Consider the following 19,332-nt stretch of genomic DNA (forward strand, 5'->3'; position numbering starts at 1 on the left):
TCCATATGTACTCGTAAATAAAAAATTCATACTAGTAACAATCTTCTAGTGACTTAAATAATTGCTAAATATATTATAAAATAATAATTTCATTAATGTGGATACTCCTCCACTGGTTGCAGATCTTTGGTATGTGGCCTTCCAATGAGTGGCTGGGTCTAAAAAATCCATCAACGTTTTGCCCACTTAATGATGAACCTCTCTGAACTTAGGCTAGTCTTTGGACAACTAGTAGAAGAATCATTATTACATCCACTCTTGAAGGCTTTCTAGAACACATCTGTGTATATTCACCACTAACCTAACCTGACATCACCTCTCAGCCATAATAGGACAGAACAAAAAGATTTTATTGGAGAAATATTAATAGTAATCCATAAATAATGACTTAAATTTCTATAGTGTATGATGATTTACCAGAATCTTTCTTTACAAGTCTTAAGATTTGCAATCAGAAATTTGGAGTCTGAGCCCAGGATCTCAATTGCATGATCTTAGATAAATCATTTAATAACTCTAAGCTTCTATTTCCTTATCTGTAAAATGGGGATAAAAAGACTTGTACTATCTAAAGGGTATATTATAATCATGGGCCATATTGAAATAATACTTTATAGTTTACACTTTTCTCCCAACAAGCCATGAGGATGATGACAATAAAATTATGTATCTGTGTGTGTAACAATCATTTGATCCTCAAAAATAAACCCTCAGATAGATACACTACAGTCTGATTCCTCCCTTCATAGAGATGAGAAAAATTATAATGAATAGAGAACTAGCCTCAGAATAGAAAGTTATTTCTCTGAGTGTGTGGCACTGATCAGGTCATTTAAAAACTAGTTTCTTAGTTGTAAAACAGTTGTAAATTTATTTGCTCAGTCCCTTCTCAGGTCTGTCTGATTCTGTGATATGTTCCCTGTGTGCTCAGGGATCTCTAAGGCTTTAGGACCAGAGGTTGATTCAGAAGTTGCAAGAGGTACGCTCATCTGCTGTAGTCTCATCTGTGAGATCCTCACCCTCCCAGAAGTTCAAGAGATAGGTAAAGCTTGGTATCCTAAAACTTTTTATTGTTCAGTTGTTTTCAATCATATCCAATTCTTCATGACCCTACTTGGGGTTTTCTTGGTAAAAATACTTGAGTAACTTGACATTTTATTCTCCAGCTCATTCTACACGTGAAGAAACTGAGGCAAACAGAAGTAAGTGGCTTGTCCAGGGTCATACTGCATTGAGGGGGGGCCCTGAACTTGTCTTCTTGAGTTGCCATATTTCCTAGACATACATATCGGGGAAGAAACCACCCCCTGGCCCTACCCTGACTTGATATAATTTTGTTTGCACCCCAACTGGACTCCCTGTGTTTTCTTGGTTTTGGTTTTCAACAGCTAATGAGTGTCTGGGGCTGGATTTTATGAGTCTTTTGGATTCCAGGCTCTGTCACCATATGAATGAAATCACAAAAAGCTGGAAAAACAGAAACCCAGAAAGATTAAGTGAGTTCCCCCTAGACACATATTCAGTGCTGGAGTTCAATTTCAAATTCAGGTTTCCTGATTTCTCAAGTCCAGAAATCTTTTCACTGTTCTATACTGTCTATTAATTTATAATACTAATTTCTAGAGTAGTTAAAAATCTATGAATAAAGAATTCTGAAGTCCTCACACAGATACAGCTCTTGACATATACATACAAGAGACTTTGTGAACAGTGATCCTTATTCAGTAGAAAAGAAATCTTTTTTTAGCCTAATTTCATTGGCATCTGTGAACAGCTATAGAAAACTGACTCATTTGAAAACTCATGCCAACCTCCATTTTATTTCAGTTTAACCAAACCAACTACAAGTCAGACTTGAGGGCTGTGGAGGTATCCAAGCCAAAGCTGGATGATGGCCAGTCACTTGAGCATGATCTTGCAGAGCAGTGGTGTCAAACTCACATAGAAATTGGGGCCACTAAATCATCGATACGGGGACCTATGGACCACATACTAATATTATGCATGTTCCATTTTATTTGTATTTATTTCCCAATTATGTTTTAATCTAATTCTGGCCATACTCAGGGAAGGACACTGTTTGGTACTTCTGTTGTAGAGGGCATTCATTCCTTTTCAGGTATGGGTTGAACTAAATGGCCTTTCAAGTACATTACAATTCTGAAATTCTCTGCTTATAGACTCTCCTTAGATCATTTAGTAACATATCAATGTGGTCAAAATTGATCAACTCTTTTAAAAGTTTTATTATCCTATAATAAATCCCAACAACCCATGAGGATGATGGCAATAGTACTACTGTGTGTGTGTGTGTGTGTGTGTGTGTATGTTTGTGTGTGTATCAATCATTTGATCCTCAAAACACCCCTCAGGTAGATACTACAGATCTGGAAAATGAGTTTTAATTTTGCAAATTCCTCTAAAAAGTGGTCTCACCAGTTCAAATAACCAGTGCACTCAGGACCTCAAGCAAAATTTCAGAAAATATTCATTATCTTATATTAAGGGCAACATTTGTCTATGTCTTCTGTGCTACAGAAATTACCTGGGTGACACTCTACCTATGGACATATCATCCTGCACTTCCCTAGGGCAGTTCAGAGAACAATTAACTGGGTCTCTGAATCTTCCATCCCACCTGACTCTGGAAGAGAAAGGCCATGGGACGAGTCTGTTAGGCAAAAAAACAGCTCATCATAGTGAGTGAGGTCAGCTTCTAGGTGTTGGCAAAGGAACAGGAAATGATTCATTAATACATGGAACCATTGGTTTAAAAAAAAACCATAGATTAATTCATGCTTTGAAGTAACAGAGAGAGAGAGACTTGTCCATTGAGCACAGCAGAATACAGTTTGGAGACCTCACAAATACCAGAGAAGAACATAAGTAAAAACTATTTCCAGATGCTAAATAGCTGATGAACAATGCAATCCAAGATAGCAGGATCAAAGGACAGAGATTTACAGTCTCCAGCTTTAGGATACCATGCTTTACTTATCTTGCCTAATCTCATGAGCTTCCTGGAGAGCAAACTGCTCACCACACCTCCAACTCAGTAAGCCACAATTGCTACCTGCTAGGCGTAGCTGAAACTACTCTTCAGCAATGGGCAGCTTTTGCAACTCTGAAATGCCAAAGTGGTCATTCAACCTTAAAGATCTTTGAGAATCTGATCAACAAATTACAAAATCATAAAGTTAGAAGGAGGTATAGAAGTTCACAGAGTCATTCAATTTTAACTAATCAAATCCCTCAGACAACACAGGAATGTCCTCTACAATATGTCTAAGAAAGGACAATCCAAACTCAGCCTCAATAACTATATTTAATATCACATCATTAATTTTTTTCAAAAAAAAAGAGTAAAAGGTCAGTCTGACTTACAGAATGTTTCCAGAAGTGAATTATTTCCTCAATGTTTTCAGCAGGATTAAATAAAAAGTAGTTTCTCCATTCATTCCAGTCAACTGACATTGTTCCATCAACATCAATGCTAAAAATAAAAAAGAATGTAGACTGATATAAACAAAAATCAAATTAGCATAACTGATCAATCCAGAGCATTGATAGTTCCATCATTGACTTTCAGTGTCTGCTTCTATTTGTCTTTGCCCTCACTCCATTGCAGTCTTCTAATTCTTCCTCTCAATATTTCCATTCTCCTACCATGGATATAATGTTGATTTCTCCGAATTCAGAATTATATACACTTTACCCTTTTTAATAATGGATATGAAAAAGACTTTTGATGTGAACAGGATCCAGGGACATGAGGTGAGGGGTGGGTATATAAGTACATTCATTTAACCCTTACAATCAGAGGTGAGGTGAGGCTCTGCCTCACCTATCACCCCTTCATCTCACATCCCTGAGATAGTCACTTAAAAGAGAATTACTAAGAATCACAAAATCTCATATCAAGAGTTAGAAGCAGTGATATGGTGAAGCCAGTTTAAATCAGCATTTATACCTCAAAAATCAGTTGAGTGCTCTAAATCTATGCTTGTTGATTGTCTAGACTTAAGAAAATGATGGAGAAAAAGTTAACAGTGCAGGTAAATGTAAAAGTGTGTTGTAATATATTGTTTCTAGAGAGTCAGCTATTAAACATTACCAGCACACCATGACTAAATGAATCCTTTGAAATGATCAACATTCTTAATTCTTTTTTGAACCATACACCCCTTTGGCAGTCTGATATGAGTGCTATTGCTAGAATAACACTATCAGAATAGCGTTTTTCAATGCATAAAATAATTAGGATTAAGAAACAGATCATTTTGAAAAGCAGTGGACCCCAGTATAAGTATCCCTGACAAAGTTAGTATAATCTTCTCATTTTAAGTAATGGTAATTGAGGAATAAAGAGGTTAAATAATTTGCCCAGGGTCACAAAGAAAAATGAGCAGATGAAGATGTGAACCAAGGTTTCATGATTATAAATCCATCTACTATCAGATCATTTCTCTATTTCCTAGATGAAATGATAGAGGGTAAGTAGGAAAAATACAGTACACTCTGAGAGACTTTCAAATTATTATTATCAACATGCAAATTCTACCAAATTTGTAAAATTACTGAAGAAATCAACATTACAAATCTCCATGATTGGTAGTCATGGCCATGTACAATGCCATACTCAGATCCCTACTTAACTAATACAGAGTCTTATACTAAAATTGGGTGCATGTTGAGAAGACCACATTCTGGTCCTAGCAGAACTGGCTTATTTTAATCAGCAATGGTTTCAGGAATATTTCTTGCTATACCTTTGGATAAGGGGAGCAGGGGCAGGGAGAAATCGATCATGAACTTGTAGATCATCAAAGTTTCTGCTTCCAGTCTATTAAGTTATATCTCTACCAAGAGAATATTCTAACAACTGATTATTGTATGGAACTGACCCTGACTCTGCCACTTAAGTATAAAGCCTGGCAGGATCTACCAAGAAAAATCTCAGGTATGGATCTAGTGACACTATCTGTTGGCCAGGGAACAACTCATGCAAGAAGAGGCTCATTGTTAGAAGTCTATCTGAGTGAGTGCCTCAACCCCTTTGAAAGTCTTACTTTTCATGCCTTCAAATGTGATTTTCTGTTTCTCTTACTTACTCTTGAAAGAAGAATAGTAATTATTCTGGAAGAGAGAAAGAGAGAGAAAGAGAGAGAGAGAGAATTAGTTGGATAATGTAGTGGAGTGTTACAGTGTCCAGGAGGAGAGGATGAATAGGTTTGTCATTAATGTGTAAATGAATATTTATATAATTAAATTAACACAGAAAATTAAAAAAAAAGAAATCTACCTGAGGTGAATATATTTATATATTTATATATTTCAATGCTGTATTTCAACATAATTTATATGTTATTATCCCATGAATTTTATTTTATGCATTTAAAAATATTATTCTGAGAAGGATAGGCCATAGGCTTCAGTAGATTTCCAAAGGGGTTCATGGCATGAACAAAATGAAAACCATTGGACATAAGACTAACTTTTCTCTGGGAATTCTTCATTTTGTTTTTATAATGATGTTGAAATATCTTACTTCTATCATTCCTTCAAATGGGATATTCCATTTCTATACTTATTTTGGGGAGAGAGGGGTAGTAATTATTATAATTAATAGAGCTATAATAACTTTAATTGAGGTGGCACAGTGGAATGAATAGAGAGCCAACTTTAAAGATAGGAACATCTGGGTTCAGGTTCCAGCTCAGACCCATACAGACTGGTTATATGACCCTGGGTAACTCATTTAACATCTCAGGGCTTTATACAGCTAAATCACAGGTCTTCACAGAAGAGAAAGGGCTCTAAGCTATATAGCATCATCCCTTCCTCTGTTTTGCATTTTTGTCCCACTCTACTGTAAAAGATACAAAGGGACAGAGAATTTCTTTTCAATCAATCTACTGCCTCTCTACCAACATTTTAAACACCTTCTTTTAGGAACCTGGAGTTAACTGAGCAGCCAACAATTATTTAGTACACCTGTAACTGGTGTCTGACATACATGCATCACCTGATAATGGTGATGCTGATAAACAAACTGGAATAGCCAATGAGATGAAGTTATAAAAAGGATCAAAAGACATGATACCCACCTTTAAGAAACTGATTAACCAAGAGATAGGAAAACAAACAAATTAAAATACCTGGGAGCAAAAAGTATGGTAATGTCTATAATAGAAAGAGCACTGGAACTGGATTCAGAAAACAGGTTCAAGTCCTGCCTCTGACCTTGAGCAAGTCACTTTTCTAGGCATCAGTATCTTTATTTCTAAAATTATAGGTTGGCCAAGGTGCAGCTCTAAGTCCATAATCCCCTGAAACAACAAACAAAAACCAAAGAAGGAAGGAAAAAGAAAGAGAATAGAGATACTACAAAAGAACAATTGGCACAAGGATCCATTTTTTTATATCTGCATTTGCAGCTTTTGGCCTCCAAAATGTGATAGTAAGCTGAAAACTAAGATTATATAATAAAGAAGAATGAGGGCTAACCTTTGCAGAATCTTCTCTGCCTGTAGTTCGGAAATATTTATGCCTAGGATCTTCAAAGACTGGATGACTTCTGAAGCTTCAATTTTTCCTTTAAAAAAAGTATTCACCAATTGAAACATACCAAAGCCAAAACAAATTGTAAAATGTTACAAATTCTAGAAAACTATCAGTTCAATTACAAGTTCTTCACTAGATCTATTTAAAGAACAGAGACTCAAGTTCTCATTTGAAACCAAGAGAAGTTAAGGTCCCATACAAAACATTACTAGAAAATATAGACAACAGCTAGGTCTCTATTTCAGAGCCATATCCTCCCCAAGTCAACTGCTTTCAATCTAATTACAAGTATTTATTAGTGGTATTTACCAGTACACTACTAGTGTTTATCACATACATACTACCTACCTAGCTAGCGTTGTGGTAGAAACAATGTGGGGGATAGAAAATAATTATAGACTTCATTATTTGTTCAACAGATACTGCTTAGAATGGAATTCCAAGCTTCCCATTACATGACCCCATCCTATTTTGCTTTAGCTCATACTACTCCCTCCATACTTCAACCCTTTTGGATTACTTATCATTCTTCAAGCCCATCCCACACTTTCCCATCTCCACACCTTCATTAACATTATTACCTATACCTTGAACACCCTGATCCTTTCACTGCTATAATGCTACCTCCTCCATGAATTCCTGATTCTGAGTTGGTGGTGACTTTAATCCTTCATCTAATTTTGAGCACATTAAACTGCTCTTATGTCCATAGATTCTAATTTAACATCAGTGATAAAGGCAAAGATCTCTAGTATGCTTTAAGGTTTATATAGCATCTTACATATTAACATATTTATTTTTTAATTTATATAACTGTTATTTATATTATTTCTTACTATAATAAATATATTTTATTTATTTACTGGGCAAGCAAGTCATTTACTATAATAAATATATAACTATATGATATATATATATATATAATTTAATCCTCAGAATAACCTATTGAGATAAATGCTATTATTATTCCCATTTTATGTGTGAGAGTGGTGAAGTGACTTTCTTGGTGTCACACCTAGTACTGTCTGAGGCAGGATTCCAACTCCCTAATTCATCTGCACCACCTAGAAACATCTATTTTGTAAGAAGATTTATTTGTGCTCATGTCATATCTCTCCCTACAATAATTTAATCCCTAAGGGTAACAAATGTCTTTATATTTGTATCTCTCCCTTGACCCTGGATAGTTGTTGTTATTCATCCTTCAACTTAATTTTGTCCAGAGAATGAAATGATAAATAGAATTATGTGTTTAATAATTTTACGTATACATATTTAGAACAGGGGTGGGAGGAGGGAAGAAAAAAGGAGGAGAAAAGAAATTTACATAATAACTTACTTATAAATTTAAAAGAAATAGCAAGTTGTACATAGTAGATTTGCAATATTATGTCCAATCATCTATTTATTCAAAATTGTGAAAATTATTGCTTGTTTTATTACATATATATGTATATTATTACATGCCAAAATTTTTTTAAAAGAAGAAATCTGCCTGAGGTGAATATATTTATATATTTATATAAATATATATTTATATATATTTTGATAACTATATTTCAACATACTTTATATGTTGTTATCCCATGTATCTTATTTTATGTATTTAAAAATATTATTCTGAGGAGAGGCCATAGGCTTCAGTAGATTTCAAAAGGGGTTCATGGCATGAAAAAAGTGAGAACCATTGGACTTAAGACTAGCTTTTCTCTGGGGATTCTTCATTTTGTTTTTATAATGATGTTGAAATAGCTTACTTCTCTCATTCCTTCAAGTGGGATATTCCATTTCTATACTTATTTTGGGGAATGCTTGTTTTATTACATAAATTAAAAATAAATATTTTTTAAATTTGTCCTGGGGAGGTAGTTAGATGGGTGGAGGAGCAGCTAGATGGCACAATGGATAGAGCACTGGCCCTGGAGTCAGGAGGACCTGAGTTCAAATTCGACCTCAGACACTTAATAATGACCTAGCTGTGTGACCTTGAGTAAGTCACTTAACCCCCTTGCCTTGCAAAAACAAATTGTCCTATAATTAACTTAAGGGGAGTCAGGAAGAACCAAGTTCAAATCTGATCCCAGGCACTTACTAGCTGTGAGACCCTGAACAAGTCACTTAATCTCCATTTGCCTTAAATTCACTAGAAAAGGAAATGGCAAACCACTCTAGTTCCCTTGCCAAGAAAACCCCATGAACAGCATGGTCCATGGGGGTCACAAAGAGTCAGACACTATTGAATAACAAAATAACAACAAACTTGGTGAAACAGTATAGTGTAATAGAACACTGGATCTGGAGTCAAGAAAACCTGGGTTCTAATCCTACTTTGGGTACTTACTAGATGTGTGACCCTGGGCAAGTAAGTCACTTAAACTTTCAGTCTCAGTTGGGTGGCCAAATCAGACTTATACCTTTAAAAAATACTTTCCTGCAGATAAAGCAAGAGCTACAATAATACAAAGAAATTGTCTCTTCTGGATCAGAGATATGGTTGTAATTGTTTTTGTGTGTGTATATGTGAATGTGTATTTAGCCTGATAAAAGGAGTCGAGTATATCATAGATCCATGGTAGGAACATCGGAAGTCACCTGTCTAATCTCTTCCCTTTCTAGATGAATAAATGAGGTCCAGAGACAATAACTGAGCTGACACTGGTATCTGACACTAGTATCTAGGGCAGAATTGCAATTCTCTAACTCCACAATCTGTACACTCTTGTGGCTGTTCTTCATTCTCTCTCCTAACATTTGAGAAGCTAAAGACTTTAGAATAGACATTCATCTTTCATTTCTAGACCAAGTAGTAAATAGAAAATGAAACACACCATCATTATTTTTGTCCAGACTCTTAAATGCCAACTTCATCTTCTTGTCATGATCTTTAAGGTATTTCATAAATTCTTCAAAGTCCAAATGTCCATCAAGGTTGGTATCGCCAGTCCTGAAAATTTTCTGCAAAGAATAAAAAAAAGACAGAGAAGTTTAAAATCTGGGATGCTGTTTATAGTGCTAAATGATGTCTAACCTTTCTTAAGTAACCTTAAGTTCATGAAAAAAATTCTAAATTCACCTTGATTTTCCAGATCACAGCTTCACTGGTCAAGCATTCCCCCAACTCCCCCATCACACATACCGTTTCTGAACTTGGCACAACACTAGAATACTAGTCATCATTCCACTATCAAAGATTTTGAATTCTGACATTCAAACTGTTTTACACTGAAACAGCAAAGGAGCAATTTTCACAATTTTCAATAAAATCAATTGGAGAGGAACCTATGATCTTTGAGTGTATTGGACAGAAAAGGATTCTCTAGGAAGACTCAAAGATGCAAGAGCTAAAAAAAACAAAGTTTATCTCTGAGTGCCTTCTGGGGCCCACTGCAAAAGTGAGTATTCATTTGTTTGTGCTAAAATTAGCCCTCTATCTCACAGGGTGGTTACTAGGAAAGTGCTCACTTTGTAAACAGTAGCTATTATCACTATTGCTTTTATTTCTTGGAGAGAGAGAAAGGGGTCAGGAGGCTTGATCTCATTAAGACAGGGAACTCCCTGTGTAGAAAATAGCTCTGCTAATGCTGTTCCACCAACAATAGTGATGACAGACCACCAATGCAACCACCTTCCAAACTGCAGATGGTAACAATGAAATCTCCCAAACCTTCTGAACTCCCAGAACTTCTGAAAAAAATTTACAAATGTATAAGCCACAATATCTCCTGAAACTTCATTTAATTATATAATATGCTTCATATTTATGAAAACCAGAGGAAGGAGAGGTCCAGAAACTTTTTCAAAACTCAATAAATAGAAATAAGGAGAAGTGGTGAAATGCAGGACAATGAATGTGCCTTACTGAAGAGATTTGCCAGAAAAAGGAGATAAAATGGAGATATTAACTCTCAGCTATTGCCTGAGGTGTCATAAAATGAGAGAAACTGATAAATCTGTACTTGGAGATGTATTCACCACTACCAAGTCAGAAAAACTCTGTCCTTTTGATATTCTATGCCATTCATGCATTTATCAAACTGTAAGCTGCAGTATGTTTATTTGTGTGCATGTTTTATGAGGCTGAAAATTTCCTGAGTTCAGAGATGTTTTATTTGTCTTTATATACCTTCAGCTCTTAGAATTGTGCTTTGTAGTGAATTCAAATTTGATAAATGTAGAAGGAAAGCTTATCACATTTAGAGTTGGCACCAGGGTAAAAGAAACACGGAAATCAGAGGCAGGATGCCAATAGATCTTGACTAGCTAGTACACTTGGGCCAAATCTATTAAACTGAAATTAAGAGGAATGAATTTAACCTCTTACTATTTTACAAGTAGAAGATGGCAGTTTATTTATATAAAAAAAAAGATCTGGGGGTTTAGAGACTGCAAGTTCAACTCAAGTCAACAGTATAATTCTGAAATGTTTTTGGATAAATGGATGGATAGAAAAATGAATGTATTTGAAAGGATTTTTTTTTGAGATATCTCACCTAGGATAAAAGTGCAGTATCACTTGTTAACTTGATCCCATGTTGACTGATGAACTTTTATTTGCTCTTTTTCTAACTTGAGCCAATTCATGCCTCTTTAAGTAGACTAATGGCGCTCCAGTTCACAGGAGTGCACCATCTTGTTTTAACTCACTGTAGCTTAGAACTCCTGAATTTAAATGATCCACCAGCCTCAACCACCACCAGCATCAGGAATTATAGATGTGGGCCACCACAGTCAGTCTAAGGTAATTTTCTAAGTAGTAAAATAATGACAAATATGAAATCAATGAACATTAAAATTCTACCACAGAAATAATCTGGGGCGGCTAGATGGTGCAGTGGATAGAGCACCGGCCCTGGAGTCAGGAATATCTGAGTTCAAATCTGGCCTCAGTCACTTAATAATTACCTAGCTGTGTGGCCTTGGGCAAGCCACTTAACCCCATTGCCTTGAAAAAAAACTTAAAAAAAAAAGAAAAAATATGAATTCTTATTCCTAGACTTAATAGAAGAGATAAGAAAATATTAAGACTTCTAAAATTTGGAATTGCTATAATTTTCAGGTTACTTTTATCATAAAAAATAATAAAAGCAACCAAAAAATTATGTCAAAGAAAAAAAAACTACATCCCATTTGTCACCACAAGAGAATTGTGTCACAGGTCTAATTGAACAATAAATTCCATCAAGTATACTAGCCTACAGGCCAAACTGAAGAGTTACTATAGTTCACCATTCTAATCTACCTAATTTGGCATTGTTGGATAATGAGCTATAAATGCTTCTCATTTTAGATACTATTAAAAGCCCAACCCATAGTTTGGAGCTTGGAAATGCAGGTTGACAGACTGATAAATGGGAATCTGACTGAAGTTGCTATGTCATAAAATTTTATTGTAGCTATTTTATGTATTCTCTTATAAGTGAAAATCTGAGCTAAGAAATAGTGACACATTTTCATATTTTGCTTCTAAAATTACATCTAGTTTTCTGGATCATGATCTCATAAAAATCACCCCCACATTCTGTCTTTACTTTCTACAATATTTCTTTTACCCTATTTTCTTTTGAAATCAGGTCTCCTCTATCCCACCAAGGCTGGAAGTTTCCCAGTCACTCATAGCCCTGATCTCAATGCCCATCAGCACTGGGCCTGCCCGGGATTCTACAATAAGGGTACTAATAGTACCCACCTTCTAGGGTTTTTATGAGAATAAAGAAAATAATATCTGGAGAGGGCTTAGCACATTAGCAAGCATTCTATAAATGTTAGTTAGCATTGCTATCATTGCTATTATTCATGTTTAATAATGTTATTTATTATTATTATTAGAGGGAATAGTATGTTGACTAGGGTTGAAGGGTAAAGGGAGGTTTTTTAATATTGATGGCTATCTCTTTCTAGGCAAATGTGCTTGATACATAGTAGGTACCTAATAAATATTTATGAATTGACAATTTAAGGATCCATTGGCAAGGGAGAGATTAAAAATACTTCACAGATTAGAAATCACTTGTTGAACCAAGATGCTGGAAAAGGTATAAAAAGGAATAGGTTGACAGGCACCAAGGCCTAAGGGATCAGGAGGGATGCTTCCGTGACTGGAATGAATATTTTAAAAGAAATTCGTTGAATAAACAGAAAGATGACTTTGTTCAAACCCTAGCTCAAACATTTATAACTGTAGATGTCATTTAAACCAATCCAGACCTCAATTTTCTGATCTGTAAAACTGGAGTGATGGTAAATACCTGCTACATAGATCACTATAAGGATCAAATTAGATAATGCTTGGAAAGTGCTTTGCAAATTTAAAATTCCCCATAAATGTGAGTTATTTATTAATAAGGAAAATAAGACACACATACACACACACACACACACACACACACACACACAGATGACCATAATACAAAAGAGAGCACAATTAGATTTACAGGAAGAATTGAAGCTTTTAGGACCAAATTTTTAGGATCTGATGCCTCACAATTTGGCATGTTTCATATAATATTATTAGTCTAATTTCCACTGGGATTGCAGGAAAATGACCTCTATAAGGGGAAAGGACTAACTCAAATGCACCCACTGCCTCCTGTGTATCTGGGAGACAGATACAAGACTTCCAAAAATACTAGATGTTTTCTTAATTGATTAGCAAATGGAACCTTCATATTTGTCACTTCAAAAAGAGAAGGAGCTCAGTCATTCTCCACAAAGATTTCAGGAGAAATAATTAAACCTGTGAGCAAAGCCCTCTGGTGCCATATCATCTGTGGAGCCCCAGTGACCTTTAGGAACTTGCTCCAGCTGGGTGGTCACATGTGATAAGAGTTCATCCACTTCTATCCACTTATGCTCAGCTGCCCCTTTGAAACGTGATGATAATACTTGTTTTGATGTAATATATTGTGAATGAATTGGAAGTTTTAGATTTAGCCATTTTCATTTGAAAGAAAGCTATATGGTGAATTCTCATTAACATGAGATTCCTTTGTAAGGAAGCCTAGACTAGATTATTAGAAGGTTTGAATTAAAAAATTTTAAAAGCTAGTCTTTCATTTACCAATCATCCAATAAACATCTGAGTTTCACACAGATATTCCTTCATTTAACAAGCATCTATTAAGTACCTACTAAGTTTCATACAGAACACTGTAAAAGGTGGAAGAGAGTGAGAACCAAAGAATGAACACAACACTGTGCATGCATTCAAGAATTTAATAATGAGGCGGACATGGGTGTCAGGAGAGGGGAGGGGGGACAGAAGAAGGGAGAGGTGGAGAAAGGAGAAGGAAAGAAGGAGCACATTCTCTGAGGTAAGCTGGGCTACATTTCACAGAAAAGCTATGGCAGAGAGAAATGAAGTAACATGCATGTCACACAGCAACTAAGTAGCAGAGCTGGAATTCTGACCCACATTTTCTGACTCCTACAGAACTAGCATATTTACAACCTTTTCACATGCTACATCAATACTTATTATAGGGATTCCAATGTAGCAGAAATTGAAAGGAAAATTGGGGGGTAGCACACAAGGCATAGCAAATATCTATATTAGAAACTCCACTATCATTTCTTTCCATCAGAGGGGATCAGTGATTTAGGGATGGAAGGGATCTTAGGGATCATCCAATATAACTTGCTCATTTTACAAATGAGAAAACAGAAGCCTAAAGAGAAAAAGTAATCTCTCAAAATCATACAAGTCGTAAAGGATCAAAACTAGGATTTGAACACAAATTTGCAGAGTCCAATTCTAGGTTTTTGGTTTGTTTGATTTTCTTTTTTCCTCCCATTCCTTCACCTGGCTAGGCAAATCCAAACTATTCCCCCATTGCTTTCCTCCTGATCACCTTCTTAACTAGATAAAGTTGTTTAAAATGACAGTCATTTTAAAAGTTATCATTCACAGAATCAGAAACAACACAGATATATATATATATATATAATATATATAATATACACTTACATATAGACAAATACATATATTTAAATAATATATAATATATACAATAGATCATAAAAATTATATATTTTATCACATGAAATATAAATTATAATATATTAATAATCAATATAATCTATAAATTAATATATCATCATGTATACATATAACATATAAATAAAACTTTATATATATGTTCTTTTTAATAAGTGTTTTTAGTTAAAAACTTTATTAATAAGATACACAAAAATAGGTTACAAATCCAGGTTCAGCTCTTTCCAGATTATGGAGTAAGGGAGACCCAAGGACCCAGTCTCAGATACTAGTTCTGTGACCCAGATAAATTACTAAACCTCTATCTGCCTCAGCTTCCTCATCTCTAAAATGGAATAATTTGGGCACCTGCCTCTCACGATAGTCATTAGGATAAAAAGAGATATTTGTAAAGGTTTTGCAAACTGAAAGAACAACACCCTTACTGTTAAATATATGGTAGGCCCTGAGGAAATAAAGCTAAAAACATAACAAAATAGTTACTTTAGACAAGAAGCTTACCTTCATAGAATGGAGAATTATAGAGCTGGGACAGAGCAGAAAGATGGCCTGATCCAAATTCCTTTTCAAGAAGAGGAAACTGAGGTTCAGGGAGTGAAAGGGCCTTTCCTGAGGTCCCAAGGTAATAAATAGCCAAGTCAAAACCTAACTTTGACCAGTAACCAAGAAATTTTGATTATCTTATTTTGCATTCTTAGCTCAAAACTCTACTTGCTCTTCTCAGATCTCTATCATATCTGGGCAAAAGGAGCTCACATATTCCCTGACAGCTTCACGAACAAATTGACCCCAGGCAACTTCATAAACATTCCAATGAATAATGGAATTATGAGCAATAGTATGGATGAAAACAAATTAGGTAGAATTCAGTAACCCACTAATAACATTTTAAAATTGGGTGACAGTAACTCATTTCTTTTAAAGTTTAATAGAAATCATTAACTAGTCATGTCTTATTTAACTTCATAAACTGTAAATATGAAGAAGTCCTAGAGTGTATAACAAATAATTTAATTCAATTCAGTACAAATTTGTGACATGTGACATGTGATAAAATGAATTAATCAATCCTTCCCTTACTTCTCCCTACCCGCAAACCAAAGTTATTTTGGGATAAGTACAATGTGACCTCAATTCAAAACTCAGGGAAGCTTATATTGACTGCACTAAAGAGATAACTCAGTAAACTGAGGATCACAAAAGTCTTGACACATGGGGGCAACAACCATAAGGGCCCAGCCCTCAAAGGGTATACCTTTACTGAATGCTTCCCTGGTTATTACTGGGGTCATTCAGTGGCAGTATAACTAGAGGATAGAGAACCAGACTCAGGAAATTCCTCTAACACTAGTTTTATAACCTTGAACAATACATTTAACTTCTAATGCTCTAAGCACCTTTCTATACTGTTTCAATTAGTCAATAAGAATTTATTAAATGCCTACTATGAGTTAAGCACTGTGCTAAGCACTGGGGATACAAAGGAAGGCATAAGATAGTCCCTGCCCTCAAGGAGTTGACAATCTAATGGGGGAGAAAGCAAGCAAATAAGTATAAACAAGATATATAGTTATGATAAATGAGAAAGAATAGAGGGAAGACACTGGAATGAAGAGGTATCAAGAAAGGCTTGCTTGTAGAAGGTAAGATTTTTTTGGAACTTGAAGGAAGCCAGCTATCAAGCAGGAAGGAAAGTCAGAGAAAAATGCTCCAAACCAAGAGATGGACTGGCTTATTCCTAAAACAGTGTGAGGCTAGTGTCAGAGAGTAAAACAAGACTAGGACATTGCGGGGGGGGGGGGGGGGGGTGTAAGGAGGTAGGTTATGAAGGGTTTGGAGAGGACTTTGAATTTGGTCCTTGATAGAGTCATAGTTTAAGGGGGGTGACAAGGTAGGACCTGAACTTTGAGTAAATCTCTTTGACAGCTGAATGGAGGGTAAATTGGAGCCAAGAGAGGTTTGAAGTAAGCAGGCAGACCCACCATCACATTATTGTAATAGTCAGGCATGAGGTCTTAGTGGCCCGCAGGAGAACAGTGGCAGTGTCCAAAGAGAAAATGGAAAGTATTATTAGAGAGATGTTGAAAAGGCGACATTAAGAAAGCCCAGACAACAAATTGTTAGACTTGGGGGGGGGGGGGTAAGGAATTGAAAATGATCCCTTGATTGAGCCTGAGGTATTGGGAAGAAGTTGCTATTCTCCGTAAAAGTTTCAAAGAAGGCATTATTTTACATAGGTAAATAGAGTCTCTGAATCAGGGAGTTTCCTGTGTTGGTATAATCACAGATCCAGTTTCTATCTCAATGGCTCTACTTCAAAATCCCTGGATTATTGTCAATGCAGATGAACCAAGTCTTAGACACAGGGTAATATTGCTCTTAACCCAGACTAACCTGATTCTGTCCATGAAGCTGTTGTCCTCAGTCTTCCTCTCATGTGAATTTTGTGCTTTGGTCAGGACAAAGTGGTGAGGGCATTAAATGGCCCAGAACAATATTTGATCAAGTCCTATTGGGAACTGTGATTCACAGAATCACATAATTTTGAGAGCTCAAAGGGGACCTCAGCAACCACTTGATCTAATCTATTTCCAAAAGAAATCCTCAAGCCAACATGCCCAACAGTAATCTAGAATCAATTTGAAGACCTCCCTCTAAACCATTCCACTTTGGAATTCACTCCAGATACACACACAAACACAACAAACACAAGCTTTGATTGATTATATAGTGGAAAGAGCACTGGGGTGGAAATCAGAGATCATTTTTGCTCAATAGCAAGAATAATAAAGCTAGTACATATAGATAGATAGAGAGAGAGAGAGAGAATGAACCCCAATCTAGACCCATCCATTTTACAAGTGAGGAAAATGGAACCTAGAGAGGATAAATGACTTTTCCCAAAGTTGGTAAGTGGTAGGCTAAGTGGTATAATGACTTGAAGTGAAGAAGACTTAAGTCTGAATCTGGCCTCAGACACTTACTAAGTGGGGGGCTGTGACCCTGGGAAGGTCACTTAATCTCCCCCAGTCCCAGTTCCTTGATCTGCATAAATTTTTTTTAAGGTGGTGAAGATCTGTGAAAATTTTTTTAATGTGTCAGCCAGGACATTGTAAACATGTCAAAGTAATAAAACATTAGTCCACAAAAGAGATTATGTGGCAATTCACTGATTCAAAAAGTTCTATTTTTAGTTTGTTACAGTAGCTCATAAAAGTTCAAAAGAACTGGAAAATTAGAGAACGACCATTAATTAAGGAATGACTGAACAAGTTGTGGTATATGATTGTGATGGAATACCATTGTGCTATCAGAAATAACAAGGAGGATGCTTTGAGAAAACTGGAAGACTTATACAAACTGACGAACTGATACAAATGAAGAAAGCAGAAACAGGAGAATGTGATACAATATAGCAACAATATCACACAATGATCAACTATGAATTAATTAGCTCTTCTCAAGAATATAATAATTAAAGATATTTCTGAAGAATCATGATAAAAATGCTAACCTTCTCCACAGAAAAAAATTGGTATTGTATAAATGCAAATTAAAGTATATATTTTTCAGTTTGTTTTCCTTGGGAATTTTTTTGATCTGTATTTTCTTTCACAACATGACTAATTTGGAAATATGTTTTGCATGACTGCATATATATTATGTATATCAAATTACTTATTTTTCTCAATGAGAGTGGAGAAAGGAGAGAGAAAATTTTTTTAAATGAATGTTAAAATTGTTTACATGTAATTGGAAAAAATAAAAAATTTGACAAAAATTGTAAAAGTCCAAAAGCTAAGATTTCCAGAGAAATAATACCACCACCACCACCACCACCACCACCCAGAGTGGTTGTGAGATCAAATGAAATAAAATATGTAAAGCTCATTGCAAACCTTAAGCAAAAGCATTATTTGACCAATCTAGATTTTACAGGTAGAGCTATATTTCACTTCTTTTCTTATTTAAAAATCTTTAAACTGTAAAGAATGTTGATAATAAAGCTATTAAAAACAAAATGAAAATGAAATATTTAAATATTTTCAATTTCAGGATTCAAAAAAAATTTGAGTCAACTGACATACCTGGTTCTTCTAAAGTTACCATGGGAACCAAGAACATTTTGATAACTATATTTCAATATAATTTCAATATAATTGTTACATTTATAATCCTGTTTAAATTGTTTAATTCATTTAAAAATTAATTATTCTGCCAAAAGTAGAAAAAAGTTAAGAATCCCTAACTAGAAGATTTCTCAGATGCTCTTTAGGTCTAAATTCTATGATCTCAAGGGTCACATGAATACAAAGCATAAAACTAATACAAATCAAAACAACTCTAGGGTTTAATCTCAAGTCCCTCACAATAGCAAAGATGGTAAAAGATGGGAAAAGTCAATATTGGCCAGATTATGAGAAGCCAAGCACTATACAATGTGGAAAGAGATGTAAATTGGTGCAATCATTATGGGAAACATTGAGAAATTTTGTGAATTGGTGCAATAATTATAGGAAACAATTGTTTGAGAAATTTCTCTAATGGTGCATACCTTGCTGCTAGCAAAGTATACATTCAAAGGCACAAAGTTCCCATAGATAACAAAACACTTTTTGTGGTAGCAAAAATCTAGAAGGAATAAATTATGTGCCCAAAGTAGAAAATGACTGAATAAATGATTTTATATGAATGCAATGGGATGCTAGTATGCCATAAGAAATGACAAATTTGAAAATTTCAAAAATATACATGAATGCTCAAATGAATTGAAA

General features: G+C 35.1%; 1 protein-coding gene across 1 annotated transcript in view; it reads right to left on the reverse strand.

Annotated features, from left to right (window-relative positions):
* LOC141488323 (mitochondrial adenyl nucleotide antiporter SLC25A24-like) overlaps positions 1-19,332 on the reverse strand; it is a 43,544-nt gene that overhangs the window by 16,437 nt on the left and 7,775 nt on the right. Inside the window, exons 2-4 of the mRNA XM_074188310.1 lie at positions 9,393-9,519; positions 6,508-6,595; positions 3,385-3,493 (exon numbers count right to left, since the gene is read on the reverse strand). Coding sequence (XP_074044411.1) covers positions 3,385-3,493; positions 6,508-6,595; positions 9,393-9,519 — 324 coding nt within the window. The remainder of the gene's footprint in view (positions 1-3,384; positions 3,494-6,507; positions 6,596-9,392; positions 9,520-19,332) is intronic.

Source organism: Macrotis lagotis, chromosome 5 (genome assembly GCF_037893015.1).
Source record: "Macrotis lagotis isolate mMagLag1 chromosome 5, bilby.v1.9.chrom.fasta, whole genome shotgun sequence".
NCBI classification, from domain to species: Eukaryota; Metazoa; Chordata; class Mammalia; order Peramelemorphia; family Peramelidae; genus Macrotis; species Macrotis lagotis.